At 33.3% G+C, this 15,774-nt stretch overlaps 1 protein-coding gene across 1 annotated transcript in view; it reads left to right on the forward strand.

The window, feature by feature from the left end:
- The window catches only part of LOC110098493 (protein ACCUMULATION AND REPLICATION OF CHLOROPLASTS 6, chloroplastic-like), a 30,162-nt gene extending 14,854 nt beyond the window's left edge, over positions 1-15,308 (forward strand). The window contains exons 3-4 of the mRNA XM_028695711.1: positions 14,189-14,253; positions 14,337-15,308. Coding sequence (XP_028551544.1) covers positions 14,189-14,253; positions 14,337-15,308 — 1,037 coding nt within the window. The remainder of the gene's footprint in view (positions 1-14,188; positions 14,254-14,336) is intronic.
- The last annotated feature ends 466 nt before the right edge of the window (positions 15,309-15,774 follow it).

The following is a 15,774-nucleotide window of genomic DNA, read 5'->3' on the forward strand; positions in this document are numbered from 1 at the left end:
ATTTCATGGGTTGTTGTGAAGTTCTTCAGAGAGCATTGAAGCTACTACAGGTAACCCTCGATTCATGTAGTAGTTTTAGACTATCTTATGGAATTGGTACCTACTAAACCTCTCTATAATTTTATTGCTAGAAACCTCTCTATAATTTTATTGCTTGAAACCTCTCTATAATTTTAATCATTTGAATTTTTTTTAATGCTTAATTCAAAAGTATATGTGTAGAACATTGGTGCTGTTATGTTTGGGAAGCTATACAATTGGGGGTTTTCTCTTTTTTTTTTTTTAGACAGAAGAAAATTGATAGGGAAAGTAAGCTTACCTCAATGATTGGATATAAGTCCAACTTCCTTTCTGTTTTTAAAAAGAAAGTAAAGGAAAGAAAAATAGAAATGTGGATAGATTTTGAGAAGGCTCCATGTTGTAATACTATTTCATATTTAAAAAAATATATAATAGCAAGTAGTAAAATGTGCAAGAGCAACAATAACAACAAAAAGCTTTTATCCCATTACATGGTGTCGGTTATATGTATCATTTTTTTTCCATTGTGTGCTATTAAGAGTTGAATTCTTATTTAAATCTAATTAAAAATTTATTTTTAATACTTTATATCCAAGACTTTTTAGGTATACCTCTACCTTTTCTTAACATAGGCCGGCTGTAATATATTTACTCTCCTATCAATGTGATAAAAAAACCGTCAATTTATGTGACCAAACCATCTAAGGCGACTCTCTCTAATCTTTTCTTCCATTGGAGCTACTCCAACATTTTCACATATATACTCGTTTCACATTCTATCTCTAGGTGTGAAACTGTTTATCCACCTAAGTATCTATTGACCTCGATTTTCGTTCGATCAATGCGATTAGTCCTCGTCGAGCCCAATTCGAACTCGAATCGATCAGAATTGATTATTAATTAGACTCGACTCTATTCAATCAAGCCCGAGTAATTTGCTTTGATTGCGATGAATTCAATTTGATCCCAAATTGATTTCAACTTAGGTTAATTTGATTTAATCTAATCGATCGAACCTAGCCAAATTCTAAATCAAACCAAATTTGAATCAAATCCACATCTAAGCCTAACTCAAATCAGCCCAAATTAATTCTAAATAAATTTCAAGCAGCTTTTTAGTAATTTTGAATTTAATTGCAAACTCAGGAAATGTAATTAACGGCTTTGATTTGATCAAATTCCCAAACCTATTGCGGTCTCACCTCTCACTCGTGTGAGCCCTCAAACGAGCAGTGGATTTGAATGACTTTAGGGAGAAGTTGAATATCGTAGTGCCATTTTGGTGTTTCGAGCAAGAAAGAACGTCGGGAGACGTTAGAAGGTTGGGACGAAGCCTTCGGTTGGCTCATTATGACCGACTCCCTCTCTCTCTCTCTCGCTCTCGTTCGGAAGCAGCCTAGGCGGATCCCGATCCCCCCTTCCTCTCTCGGTTTCGCAAACAAGTTGTGCCCCTTTGCTCTGTCCGATTCGAGCAGAGAAGTCAATAGGAGAAGTCGAACGCTCCCTTATCTCCGTGCCGAAGTCGCTCAATACGCCAACCTCTCATTTTCATTCGCAGTTGCCTTCTTCCCTCATCTAATTCTTGTCTTATTTTTCTCTATATCCGTTGTTTTCTTAAAAAAATAAAGCTATGTCATTTTCTATCTTTTCCATTCCAGATGACTCCTAATGTTTTGATTCTTACACCAAGCAATCATGCTCTGATGACATAAGCTATGCATTGACTCTTATATACTTTTCATCAAGTTTTGGTTCTTACTCAATGAAATATGCTCTGATGACATCAACCCTACATCACCTTTTATGTATTTTGTGTCTAAGTGTAAGTAAAACAAAATCCATTAATGCATTCTTACGCATAATTCTAGTTGAATGTGAAAAGAATCATTCTAAAAAAAAAGAGATAATATTGGTTGAATGATTTTAGTCTCAAGTACAATATAAATGAAGTGTTTCTGAAATTATTTTCCGCATAATTTCTTCAGCGAAATCGATTTGTTTTTTATAATAATGTTTTATGATTTCTTTTAAAAGAAAATGATGAAAATCTCTCGCTTTATAACATGTTTATTTAGAGTAAATGTTGGTGATAGTTTGTATAAAATATTGATAAACTCTCATCATCGTATGGTTTGCAATTGATTAGAGAGTTTGTTCTCTATTATTTGTTTCATATTTGCAAAAATAATTTATCATCTTCACTCATGCATTGTTTTGTTTTATTTTTTTTGAACCTATAGATAGATAGAAATTTTGATATTAGATCTCTGGTTGGCATACAGTGATATCTTAACAAAATTTATTCATAGTTTCTTCTAGTTATTGGTTTTTCATGGTTGTTTCTACCTCAATTTCAATTTAAAGTTTAAACTCATGCATACTAGACCTTAGAAAGTCATTAAGCATGCTGATAATTTGTACACAAATACATGAGACGTGATGGATGAGATGTGGTATTTGACTTTATATATGTTAGTCAGTCATGCTTTCATGAAGATTTGAAGGACATTTGGAATGCTGGCTGTTTGGTGAAATCCCTCGAAGCAGTTTTGTTTATAAGCCTTTTTTAATGATAATTTGGATAGTTGCTATTGCATTTCTCAAATAGGGAAACAATTTAGTTGTTTGTGTTGTTGCACAATTTTCTTTTTTTTTATTGGTGCTGTTTGTCCATTATAAATGATTAATACTTTTTTTTCTTAGAAAAGAGTTCAGCCTAAAATCTTAGAAATCGATGCTATCATTTTACTTTTCTCATTTATGGTTTAAATTAAGCGGATGGGGCTCCTTTCTTATTATTGTGATAGAGATCTTTACGTTAAACTTTATGAATTTGATTATTGACAATGAGTATTTAGAAACTTTTGAGCATATTAGTGTCTCTTTATACTTCATGCAAGTGATTTTCAAGTAAGTTTCAAGCATCTTCTCATAAAATAGAACAATGTTTTCATCTATTTATGTATGATATATTATTTTTTTATATTCGTTATTATCAGTTAATGCCATTTGAAGTGTTTTGGAAAGCCTCATGAGTTTTTTTATGATTATAGAGTTTTATGAAATATTTCTTTTTGTTTTTGTTGAGAGATTTCATGATTCACATTGTGTTGCAAACTTGAGAATTTACTTTTGTTGGAAGAAGTCATGATTTGCTTATATTGAGATGATTTATTTTTGGCTCTAGATTTGTTTATTTTTTATTAGAGGGCTTTATGCTAAGTTCCACGAATGCTTTACAATGAGAGGTTTTATAAAATTTTCTTGTTGGAAAGGTTTATGAATTTACCCCACACCAACTTTAAAAGAAAGCACTTGAATTGTTTTGTTTTGTGTTGGGAAAGTTTTAGTAGGTTGTTTATATAGGGCTTTATGTGTAGTTTCATTTGAAAGTCTTATAAGTCTTTTTGGGGATTTATGGTCTTATGATTAGCTTTAGGTTGAAAGACTCTTTCATGTCTTTGTTTTGGAGTGAATGATCTTGTTTATATAGGAAATTATATTTCTTTTAGTTTGCACTTGCTTTTAAAGTTAAGTTCTAGATTAATGTGTAGTAAGAGCATGTTTTGAGTTCAAAGTGAAAGTTTTATTTTGGTCTTAGTTTTAGGAGTTTTTTTTCTTTTGCCACTTTGAGCTTTGTTTAGATAATAGCTTGGTTAGTCGTGTTAAATGTATCAAGTGCTTTATTTAGATTGTGGGTACAGTAAAGTGCATTGAAAATGCCTTCTTCTCTATTCATGTTACATTGAATTATGAAGAAGGTTGTTTCAGAGACACACTTGACTCCAAAGAAATGTGCTCAATAACAACCATGCCTACATCTCTTTTATATTTGATTTTAATTCTTTTTCTTTTTATTGCATTTAGTCGTCTTTTGTTTTGCCTTTAGCCTTTCTGTCGTCTCTTTTATGCTTTATGTTTTAATGCTTGTAAAATGAGGAGAACCCAAAAAATAAATGACTCAACCGGTATACAAAAAGGTACGTTCTTGCTTTTATTGCATCTTCATTTCTTTGTATTATTATTTGTTTATATATGAATGTGCTCTTATACGTGTCTTTTCTATGTTTTGTGAGGCACCTTTTGGAGAGCAAAGGACAAGGAGCATTTGAGCACTAGGCGACAGAGAATGGACAGTCAGATTCGAGCATCAATTTCCCCCATTCAGTCTGGTGGGGGCGCTAAAGGCAGAACCAGCGGGTCATAGCCCCCGGTGCTGTAAGTTTTCTTAAAAACTTAGAAAACCTTTAGGGGCCTTAATGATTGCACGATCCCCACCCTTTAGGACCCTTTAGAAGCTTCATTTTATAATTAGTATTGCTTTTTTTTTTCTTTTAGATCCCTAAACCTATTGACATATGTACGAAAGTCCTAAGGGTTAGAAAATAAAAAAATTTATTTTTAGTCCTGCAACTTTAGTGACACCTAAAGATAAAAATTAAGGACCGAGTCTTAGATAACATAGACTTTTGGTGCATGCTCTCTATAGGATAGAGACATCAAAACAAAACTCAGTGACACATCTTTCTAAGTTTAGTTTTCTTTAATCCATTAATAATCAACCAATCATTCATAATCTAACTTTTAAAATGTATTAAAAATGTTTATTTCTTAATTAAATTATTATTAACATTTGTAATTATTAAATTGCAAACCTAAAAGACATAATTTAAATCAAATCCAATTAATCTAATAATTAACTCTTAACTAGCCTAAAGTTTAAAAGTTGTAGATTAAATTAGGATATTCAAATTTAAAACTAAAATTCATTAGGATAAAAGACTCATAAATATCAAACTTTAGAATAATCTTTAAAATCAATCAACAAATTTGATTAATAAAAATATTTAATTCACCTTTTTTTTTTCATAACAAACTAAATTAATTCAAAAAAATTGATTGCCACTGGGTAATCCAGGCCTACGAGGCTATTAAGTTAGCCCCAAGGAGTGTGAAATAAACCTCACGACCTCTGTGTGAAACAAATGTGGTAATCAATCAAATCTTCAAATAAAATTTCTAAAATCAATCTTAAAATACTAATACTTAAAAACTTCAATTAAAATCTTACTTTTGGTTTTTAACAAAATAAATGTAATCTACTATAATTAAATCATCCAATATAGGACATACCAAAACCACACAGCCTATACGCACTTAGACTTGTTTGTTAGGAAACGGCTATTATCTTTAGGTTAGGCCAATATTTTCTTTACTTTCTGTCTCTGTGATGTGGCACTTTGTATGTGACCTGTATGCTGTTTGCTTCTGTTGATTGTGTTAGCTTTTTTTTGTGTACTTTTTGTGGTGACTTATAACTTTTTTTCTGCACTGTGTTGTTAGCGATAGAATACCCATAGATTAGAAACGCTTTTTATACTGACATTGTCTTCTTGCAGATGGTCGTGCTCACACAGCACTAAATGGGGCTAAAATTAATAATAATAATTTATAACTGTTGCATGTGCTTCAGCTGCTTAGCCCCCAAATAATAAGAGCATGGCCAAGTGTGTTTGATTTGAGCAATTTTATTTCATATATAACTACTTGGATGCTTTTGATTATAACTACTTAGGATAACCCCTGCAGGAGAGTCTAGATTTTCTTTTTGTTGATGTAATGTATTTGATGGTGAGAGTTGTGAAAATCTTTAAAGCAAGACATTTTAAATGTAAAGGGGTCCAAAGGGAAAAGAATTTTCCTTTTTTATTTGAACATCCTTTTGGAGGATTCACTACGAGAAGCCCAAAGGAATGAAGATGATCCATAGACGAATTAAGAAAGTGCAAGTGAAGATTGAAGATATAAAAATGCCTTGTTTTAAGATTTGCGTCGTTCCCGGGTTGTTGTTGGTGGAGCTGGGCCACCATTATTTTTTCTGTACTCTCTGATGTAATATTGTATGATACTTGCCATGGATACTCTTTTTCGTGATTTTTGTTGTGGTTTGTTGTGTTTATTCGGTCGTACTCTTTGTATTCGAAACCCACGAGACGAGTACGACCACACTATCCCGTATGACAAAACGGTCGTACGCCTTTAAACTCGACACAAGCAGGCCGATGAAAGAGCAGATGGTGTTATACATACGATTAGTCATGGAGGATAGCTGCTTTCACCTACACACATCGATGGATTATATATATATATATATATATATATATAAAAAAAAACCATTTATTCAAGAGAGATCTGAGGAAGAGAAAATTGGAGAAAAAGGAACGACACTGCATCTCAAACATGTATGAGGGAAATAAGGAGGTGGCGTGATCTATACGACGCAGATGGGTAAGATTTATAACCTTCGAAAGAAAATAAGATTTACCCATCGATAAGACATACAATGGTACACCCATACCACTAGCCTTAGATCCTAAATATATAAGAGATGTAATATCGTACATATGATATTAACACCTACTACCTAGCTAATGCAATTTGGACTTATACCCTTGCCTGAAGAGGCAAGCCAGCTAAAACCACATAATCGCATAAAATCCATGTTATCCGATCCATATGAATGATAGGAGGGTGGTTAGACTTTGGAATTTGGGATCTACATCTAGAGAAGTTCCTAAGGGATCCCACACTTATGCATGGTACTATACTCCTAAAACCAATGCAATTAAGTTTTAATTTCAATTGGTTATTAATGCAGTTTATGCTAGTCAAAGTCTCCAAATCAGAAATGTATGAAATTTAAAAAAAAAATGCTTATAAAATAATCTTTTTAGAAAGACTAAGCTTCCCCCGGTTCGACATTTCATCCTCATAGGCCAGATTATCCGGACTCTACCCGCAAGTGGGGAAGTGTCTAAAGAAAGAAGAGAGAATGCATGCATGCGACCCCGTACGATTCCGTCTATTCCCTAGATCGTTATGTTTCTATATGAGTTAATTCTTAAAATTTTATTCCTAAATATGAATAGAAAAAAATTATCCTTAAAGTGCCTAGTGCGTCAGGCACATGCGCATGCAAGAAAGAAATCTATAAAAAACCTGTCAGTTCTGTTGCACAAACAAAGTAATCACAACAAACCACAACAAAAATCACGAAAAAGAGCGTCCATGGCTAGTGCCATACAATATTATTACATCACATAGTACAGAAAAAGTAATGGTGGCCGGGCTCCACCAACAACAACCCGGGAACGACGCAAATCTTAAAATAAGGCATTTTTATATCTTCAATATTCACTTGCACTTCCTTGATTCGTCTATGGATCATCTTCATTCTTTCGGGCTCGTAGTGAATCTTCCAAAAAGATGTCCAAATAAAAAAGGAAACCCCCTGTAGGGGGTTTTCTTTTCCCTTTGGACCCCTTTATATTTAAAATGCTTTGCTTTAAAGATTTTCACAACTCTCACCATCAAATACATTACATCAGCAAAAAGAAAATCTAAACTTTCTTGCAGGGGTTATCCTAAGCAGTTATAATCAAAATCATCCAATCAGTTATATATAAAATGAAATTGCTCAAATCAAACACACTTGGCAGTGCTCTTATTATTTGAGGGCTAAGCAGCTGAAGCACCTGTAGCAGTTATAAATTATTATTATTAATTTTAGCCCCTTTTAGTGCTGTGTGAGCACAACCATATGCAAGAAGACAATGTTAGTATAAAAAGCGTTTTTTAACCTATGGGTATTTTATTGCTCACAACACAGTACATAAAAGAAGCTAGAAGTCACCACAGAAAGTACACAAAAAAGCTAACACAATCAATAGAAGCAAACAATATATAGGTCACATGCAAAGCGCCACATCACAGAGACAGAAAGTAAAGAAAACATCGGTCTAACCTAAAGCTACTAGTCGTGTCCTAACAAACAAGTCTAAGTGTGTGTAGACTGTGTGGTTTTGGTATGTCATATATTGGATGATTTAGTTATATTTGCTTGCATTTGATTTGTTAAAAGACAAAAGGAAGATTTTAATTGAAGTTTAAGTATTAGTATTTTAAGATTGATTTTAAAAATTTTATTTTATGATTTGATTAATTATCACTTTTATTTCACACCGAGGCCGTGAGGTTTATTTTATCCTCCTTGGGGCTAACGTAATAGCCTCGTAGGCTTGAGTTATCCAGTAGCAACCAATTTTGTTGAATTATTTTAGTTTGTTATGAAAAGAAAAAGAAAATGTGAATTAATCATTTTTATTAATCAAATTTGTTGATTGATTTTAAAGATTATTCTAAAGTTTGATATTTAGAAGTATTTTATTCTAATAAATTTTAGCTTTAAGTTTGAATATGATAATTTAATCTACAACTTTTAAATTTTATGTTAGTTAAGAGTTGATTATTAGATTAGTTGAATTTAATTTAGATTATGCGTTTTAGGTTTGCAATTTAATAATTACAAATGTTAATTATAATTTAATTAAAAATTGAGTATTTTTAATACATTTTAAAAGTTAGATTAAGAATGATTGGTTGATTATTAATAGATTAAAGAAAACTAAACCTAGGAAAATGTGTCATTGAGTTTTGTTTTGATGTCTCTATCCTATAGGGAGCATGCACCCTAAGTCTATGTTATCTAAGACATGGTCCTTAGGTGTCACTAAAGTTGTAGGACTAAAAAGATTTTTTTTGTTTTCTAACCCTTAAGACTTTCGTACATATGTCAATAGGTTTAGGGATCTAAAAGAAAAGAAAGTAATCCTAATTTTAAAATAAAGTTTCTAAAGGGTCCTAAAGGGTAGGGATCGTGCAATCATTAAGATCCATAAAGGTTTTCTAAGTTTTTAAGAAAACTTACAGCACCGGAGGCTATGACCCGGTGGTACCGCTCGTAGCGCCCCCACAAGACTGAATGGGGGCGACTGATGCTCGAATCCGACTGTCCATGCTCCGTCACCTAGTGCTCCAGTGCTCCTTGTCTTTTCCTCTCCAAAAGGTGCATCACAAAACATAAAAAAGATGGGTATAAGAGCACATTTATATATAAGCAAATAATAATACAAAGAAATGAATATGCAATAAAAGCAAGAACTTACTTTTTGTATACTGGTTGAGCCATTTGTCTTCTGGGTTCTCCTTATTTTATAAGTATTAAAATATAAAGCATTAAAGAGACGACAGAAAGGCTAAAGACAAAACAAAAGACGACTAAATGTAATAGAAATAAAAATAATTAAAATCAAACATAAATAGGATGTACGCATTGTTGTTATTGGACACACTTCTTTGGAGTCAAGTGTGCCTCTAAAATAACATTCTTCCTAATTTAATGTGACATGAATAGAGAAGAAGTCATTTTTAAACCCATTTTCCGTACCCACAATCTAAATAAAGCACTTGATACATTTAACACGACTAACTAAGCTATTATCTAAACAAAGCTCAAAGTGACAAAATGAAAAAAAGCTCCCAAAACTAAAACAAAAATAAACTTTTTATTTTGAACTCAAAACATGCTCTTACTACACATTAATTTAGAACTTAACTTTAAAAGCAAGTGCAAACTAAAAGAAAGATAATTTCCCACATAAACAAGATCATTCACTCAAAAAATAAAGACATGAAAGAGTCTTTCAACCCAAAGCCAATCATAAGACTATAAATCCTCAAAAAGACTTATAAGACTTTCAAATGAAACTACACATAAAGCTCTATATGAACAACCTACTAAAACTTTCCCAACACAAAACAAAATAATTCAAGTGCTTTATTTTAAATTTGGCGTGGAGTAAATCCATAAAGCTTTCCAACAATAAAGTTTTATAAAACCTCTCATTATAAAGCATTTGTGAAACTTAGCGTAAAGCCCTCTAATACAAAAACAAACAAATCTAGAGCGAAAAATAAATCATCTCAACATAAACAAATCAAGTCTTCTTCCAATAAAAGTAAGTTCTCAAGTTTGCAACACGATGTGAATCATGAAACCTCTCAACAAAAACAAAAAGAAATATTTTATAATGCTCTATAATCATAAAGAAACTCATAAGGCTTTCTAAAACACTTCAAATGGCATTAACCGATAATGGCGTATATAAAAAAATAATATCTCATACATAAATAGATGAAAACATGGTTCTACTTTATGAGAAGATGCTTGAAACTTACTTCAAAATAACTTGCATGAAGTATAAAGAGACAGTAATATGCTCAAAAGTTTCCAAATACTCATTGTCAATAATCGAATCCATAAAGTTTAACGGAAAGATCTCTATCAGAATAATAAGAAAGAAGCTCCATCCGCTTAATTTAACCATAAATGAGAAAAGTAAAATGATAACATCAATTTCTAAGATTTCAGGCTGAACTCTTTTCTAAGAAAAAAAAAGTATTAATCATTTATAATGGACAAACGACACATAACCAATAAGAGAAAAAAAAGAAAATGGTGCAACAACACAAACAACCAAATAGTTTTCCTATTTGAGAAATGCAACAACAACTATCCAAATTATCTTAAAATAAGACTTATAAACAAAATGCTTCAAGGCATTTCACCAAACAACATTCCAAAGTCCTTTAAAACTTTATAAAAGCATGACTGGCTAACATATATAAAGTCAAATACCACATCTCATCCATCACGTCTCATGTATTTATGCACAAACTATTAGCATGCGTAATGACTTTCTAAGGTCTAGTACGCAAGAGTTTAAACTCTAAGTTGAATTTGAGGTAGAAACAACCATGAAAAACTAGTAACTAGAAGAAATTATGAATAAGTTTTGTTAAGATATCACTGTATGCCAACCAGAGATCTAATATCAAAATTTATATCTATCTAGAGGTTCAAAAAAAAACATGAGTGAAGATGATAAATTATTTTTGCAAATATGGAACGAGTAATAGAGAACAAACTCTCTAATCAATTGCAAATCATACTATGATGAGAGTTTATAAATATTTTATACAAACTATCACCAACATTTGTTCTAAATAAACATGTTATAAAGCGAGAGATTTTCATCATTTTCTTTTAAAAGAAATCATAAAACATTATTATAAAAAACAAATCGATTTCGCTGAAGAAATTATGCGGAAAATAATTTCAGAAACACTTCATTTATATTGTACTTGAGACTAAAATCATTCAACCAATATTATCTTTTTTTTTTTTTAGAATGATTCTTTTCGCATTCAACTGGAATTATGTGTAAGAATACATTAATAGATTTTATTTTACTGATACTTAGACACAAAATACACAAGAGGTGATGCAGGGTTGATGTCATCAGAGCATGTTTCATTGAGTAAGAACCAAAACTTGATGAAAAGTATATAAGAGCCAATGTATAGCTTATGTCATCAGAGCATGATTGCTTGGTGTAAGAATCAAAACATTAGGAGTTATATGGAATGGAAAAGATAGAAAACGACAGACCCTTATTTTTTTTTTGAAGAAAACAACGGACATAGAGAAAAATAAGACAAGGATTAGATGAGGGAAGAAGGCACCTGCGAATGGAAATGAGAGGTTGGCGTATTGAGCGACTTCGGCACAGAGGCAAGGGAGCGATCGACTTCTCCTGGTGACTTCTCTGCTCGAATTGGACAGAGCAAAGGGGCACAACTTGTCCGTTTGATCCTGAATGGACATGGGCTAGGGCAGTTCAGATAGGGAGAGAGGAAGGATCCAGTAGGGAAGGTTTTTGTTCCACTTGTTTCTGCGAATCGAGGAAGAGATGGGAGCATGGGCTTCGGCCTCTTCTGAGATTTGCGAACTAGAGAAGACCGAGAGAGCAAGAGGGCTTATGCCAATTCCCCCAAGAGATCGAGAGCGGGCGAGGGCTGTAGTTTTGGAGGTGATCGATTAGTCCAGGCGTTGGGTTCGGCAAAGGGAGATCGGGGAGCTGCCGTCGGGTCCTGTGACTTCTCTGGGCTCACCGGAGTAACGAAAAGGGAAGAGCCGGATTTTAGGGTCATTCGAACCAGAGAAAGGCTGGAGGGGCTCGGTCGGGGTCCTCTACATGGGAGGACGGGAGGAGGATGAGGGGCTGGGCCTCGTCTGGATTCGCGAAACCGAGAGAGGAGGAAGGGGGGATCGGGATCCGCCTGGGCTGCTTCCGAACGAGAGCGAGAGAGAGAGAGAGAGAGGGAGTCGGTCAGAATGAGCCAACCGAAGGCTTTGTCCCAGCCTTCTAAAGCCTCCCGACGTTCTGCCTTGCTCGAAACACCAAAATGGCACTGCGATATTCAACTTCTCCCTAAAGTCATTCGAATCCACTGCTCGTTCGAGGGCTCACGCGACTGAGAGGTCAGACCGCGACATGTTTGGGAATTTGATCAAATCAAATCCGTTAATTACATTTCCTGATTTTGCAATTAAATTTAAAATTACTAAAAAGCAGCTTGAAATTTATTTAGAATTAATTTGGGCTGATTTGAGTTAGGCTTGGATGTGGATTTGATTCAAATTTGGTTTGATTTAGAATTTGGCTAGGTTCGATCGATTAGATTAAATCAAATTAACCTAAGTTGAAATCGATTTGGGATCAAATTGAATTTGTTGCAGTCAAAGCAAATTACTCGAGCTTGATTGAATAGGGTCGAGTTTAATTAATAATCAATTCAAATTGATTCGAGTTCGAATTGGGCTCGACGAGGACTAATCACATTGATCGAACAAAAATCGAGGTCAACAATAACAACAACATCAAGCCTTTGTCCCAGTACGTGGGGTCGGCAACATGAATTGTTTTTCGCCATTGTGTCCTGTTGAAAGTCAAATTCTCATTTAAATCTAATAAAGAAAGATCATTTCTAATATCAAGTCTTTTTAGGTCTACCTCTACCTTTCTTAATATAAGACAAATCTGATATCTCAACTTTCCTAGCCAGGTCATCTGAAGGCCTCTGTTTAATGTGACTAAACCATTTAAGGCGACTCTTTCTGATCTTATCTTCCACTAGAGCTACTCCAACCTTTTCACGTATATGATCATTTTGTTTCCTATCTCTAAGGGTAAAACACCTCATCCACATGAGCATCCTCATCTCTACAATACTTAACTTAGTGTTATTCCTGTCTTTTAATGGCCAATATTCGTTACCATAAAATTCTTCTCTTTTAATGGCCAACATTCGGCATCATAAAGCATTGCAGGTCTCACCACAATCTTATAGAATTTTTCCTTAAGTTTGAGGGGGACTTTTCTATCACACAACAAGCCCGATGCATTCCTCCACTTCAACCATCCAACTTGGATTGTGCTGATAATATCCCCATCTATTTCACCATCATTCTGAAGTCTGAACAATCGATCCAATATATCTAAAATGTGTCATCTTATTAATGACTAGATCGCCCAAAGTCACAATCCCCTCACTAGGTCTATTGCTACTAAAATTACGCTCAATATATTCAGTTTTATATCTACTCAAGCGAAAACCCTCAATAGGTCTATTATTTTTAGGTCTAATATCTCAACTTTCCTCACCTTTGCAACACTTAACTTAATTTTGTGTCTCTTTTAAATGCCAATATTATGCGCCATAAGGCATAAAGCATTATAGGTCTCGTTACCATCTTATAAAATTTTCCCTTAAGTTTAAACAACCATTATTATATTCTTTTCAAATAATTTTTCTCATTTTTGATATATATGACTTTCGGATCAAATTTATGATTTAAATTCCTAATATTTTCATTTAAGATTAGAATTTATAATATTTTATATAGATTTATAAACTTGTTTTATACTTAATTATTTTAGGAAATTGTTTCATAATTTGTTAAAAATGAAAAGAGTTGCAAATAAATAAAAAATACACCAAAAAAAAAAAATATATATATATTTTTATGATATTAAAAAAAAATATTTCATGTTAAAATATAAATAAAACAAAAAAATAAAAAAGATCAAAAATTACTTTTTAAAAAATTTTCATTTATCCAATTTTTGCATTAAGAAATAAAAATAACATGATTGAATAAAATCTCATATTCTAATTTTTGAATAAAATCTCATATATATATATATATATCCAAATTCTCAATTAAAGTTGCTCTTTTCTTATTCATTTAGAATTTATTTCCCCTTTAGCTCCATCTATATTCTCTTTATCACTTAAACAAAAACTTTAATAGATATATACATATTCAATTATGTATGCTATATATGCTTATGAATACAACCTAATATAATATGTGCAATAGATGTTCTTGTATGCAAGACATAACCCCATTTCTACGTAATAGGGGGAGGATTCACTCGTGAAGATTTCATGAATGAAGCATTTATACATATGACAGCTTCGGAGCAGGTTTGTGAGAACATTACTTGAATAATCATTATATACTTCATGGTTAGGGGCTGATTGTCCTTTTTTTTCTTAATGGTCTAAAGATAGATTTGTTTGCTGCGACACCAAGCAACATACCAGCGGAGAGCTTTGAAGTATATGGTGTGGCACTAGCTTTAGTAGCACAGGCCATTATTGGTAAAAAGGCGCATCTTATTAAAGATGCTGGCAATCTTTTTCAGCAACTCCAACAGACCAAAGTTACCTCTTTAGGTGCTAATTCTGAATACACCACCAAGGTAGACAGGGAGATAGACTTTGCACTTGAAAGGGGTCTCTGCTCACTGCTTTTGGGAGATCTTGATGAGTGTTACTCATGGTTGGGCATTGATGAGAAGAGTTCGCCTTATAGAAATCAGGATATTGTAGAATTCATCATGAGCAATTCGAACATTGGCAGTGATCATGATCCTCTACCTGGACTTTGCAAATTGTTAGAGACATGGCTCATTGAGGTTGTTTTCCCAAGATTTAGAGATACTCAAGGTATACAGTTTAGGCTCAAGGATTACTATGATGATCCAACAGTGCTGAGATATCTAGAAAAAATGGAAGGAGGTGGGGCTTCACCGTTAGCAGCAGCTGCTTCCATTGTAAAAATTGGGGCTGAAGCTACTGCTGCACTTGGTAATGTAAAATCAAGTGCACTTCATGCTCTGCAGAAAGTGTTTCCATTGACTAAGAGGGAAGGAAGAGGTAGCATTGAGGTCTCCACTGGCTTACATAGTTCTACATCTGAACTAGGAGTTGACGAGCCCAGGATGGATACCTATCAATATTTTAAAGAGAATGAGAACGAGGTTTTTGAAAAACCTAATTCTGAATATTCTAACGAGGAAGATTTTACATATATGATAAAGGAAGCAAGCATGAAGATAATGTGTGCTGGAATAGCTGTCGGCATACTGACTCTTGCTGGACTCAGGTACTTACCAAGGAGAAATGTGTCTTCTGATTCAATAAAGGAAGTTGGATCTGCAATGGCTGAAAATACAGTTCATACTGGTAATTTTTGAATATCCTGAACCTTTTTTTCATTTATTTGTTTGTCAAATGGTAAATTGGTAATACTTACCCATTGGAAAATTCTTCCTTCCGATGGAGTGAGTTTCTGCTGCTCAGTTATTTCATGTACAATGTGTTGTTCCTTATTATACTGGACGACTAATTTGTCTCACTGAAACGTAGACGTGATTTCAATTTTATTAACGATTGTTCAATTTTACTGTCCTCCATAAACATAAGTCTTTATCAACTGCTTGCTAATGTCAAGATCTTTTCTTCAAAAGCATCATAGACTTCTTATTAGCTGTTTACTATGATTCAATTTTTATAAATCTTATCAACAAGTTTTTTATCTTTTGTTCATGCATATTCTTTCGCTTTTCTTAATATTATCTTCCTTTTTCCCCCTTTCAAATATCAGTTTGGTAGGTGAGCGTTTGTACTATCCATAGTTCATTTACTAGGAAAGTCATGCCT

Source organism: Dendrobium catenatum, unplaced genomic scaffold (assembly GCF_001605985.2).
Source record: "Dendrobium catenatum unplaced genomic scaffold, ASM160598v2 fragScaff_scaffold_669, whole genome shotgun sequence".
NCBI lineage: Eukaryota > Viridiplantae > Streptophyta > Magnoliopsida > Asparagales > Orchidaceae > Dendrobium > Dendrobium catenatum.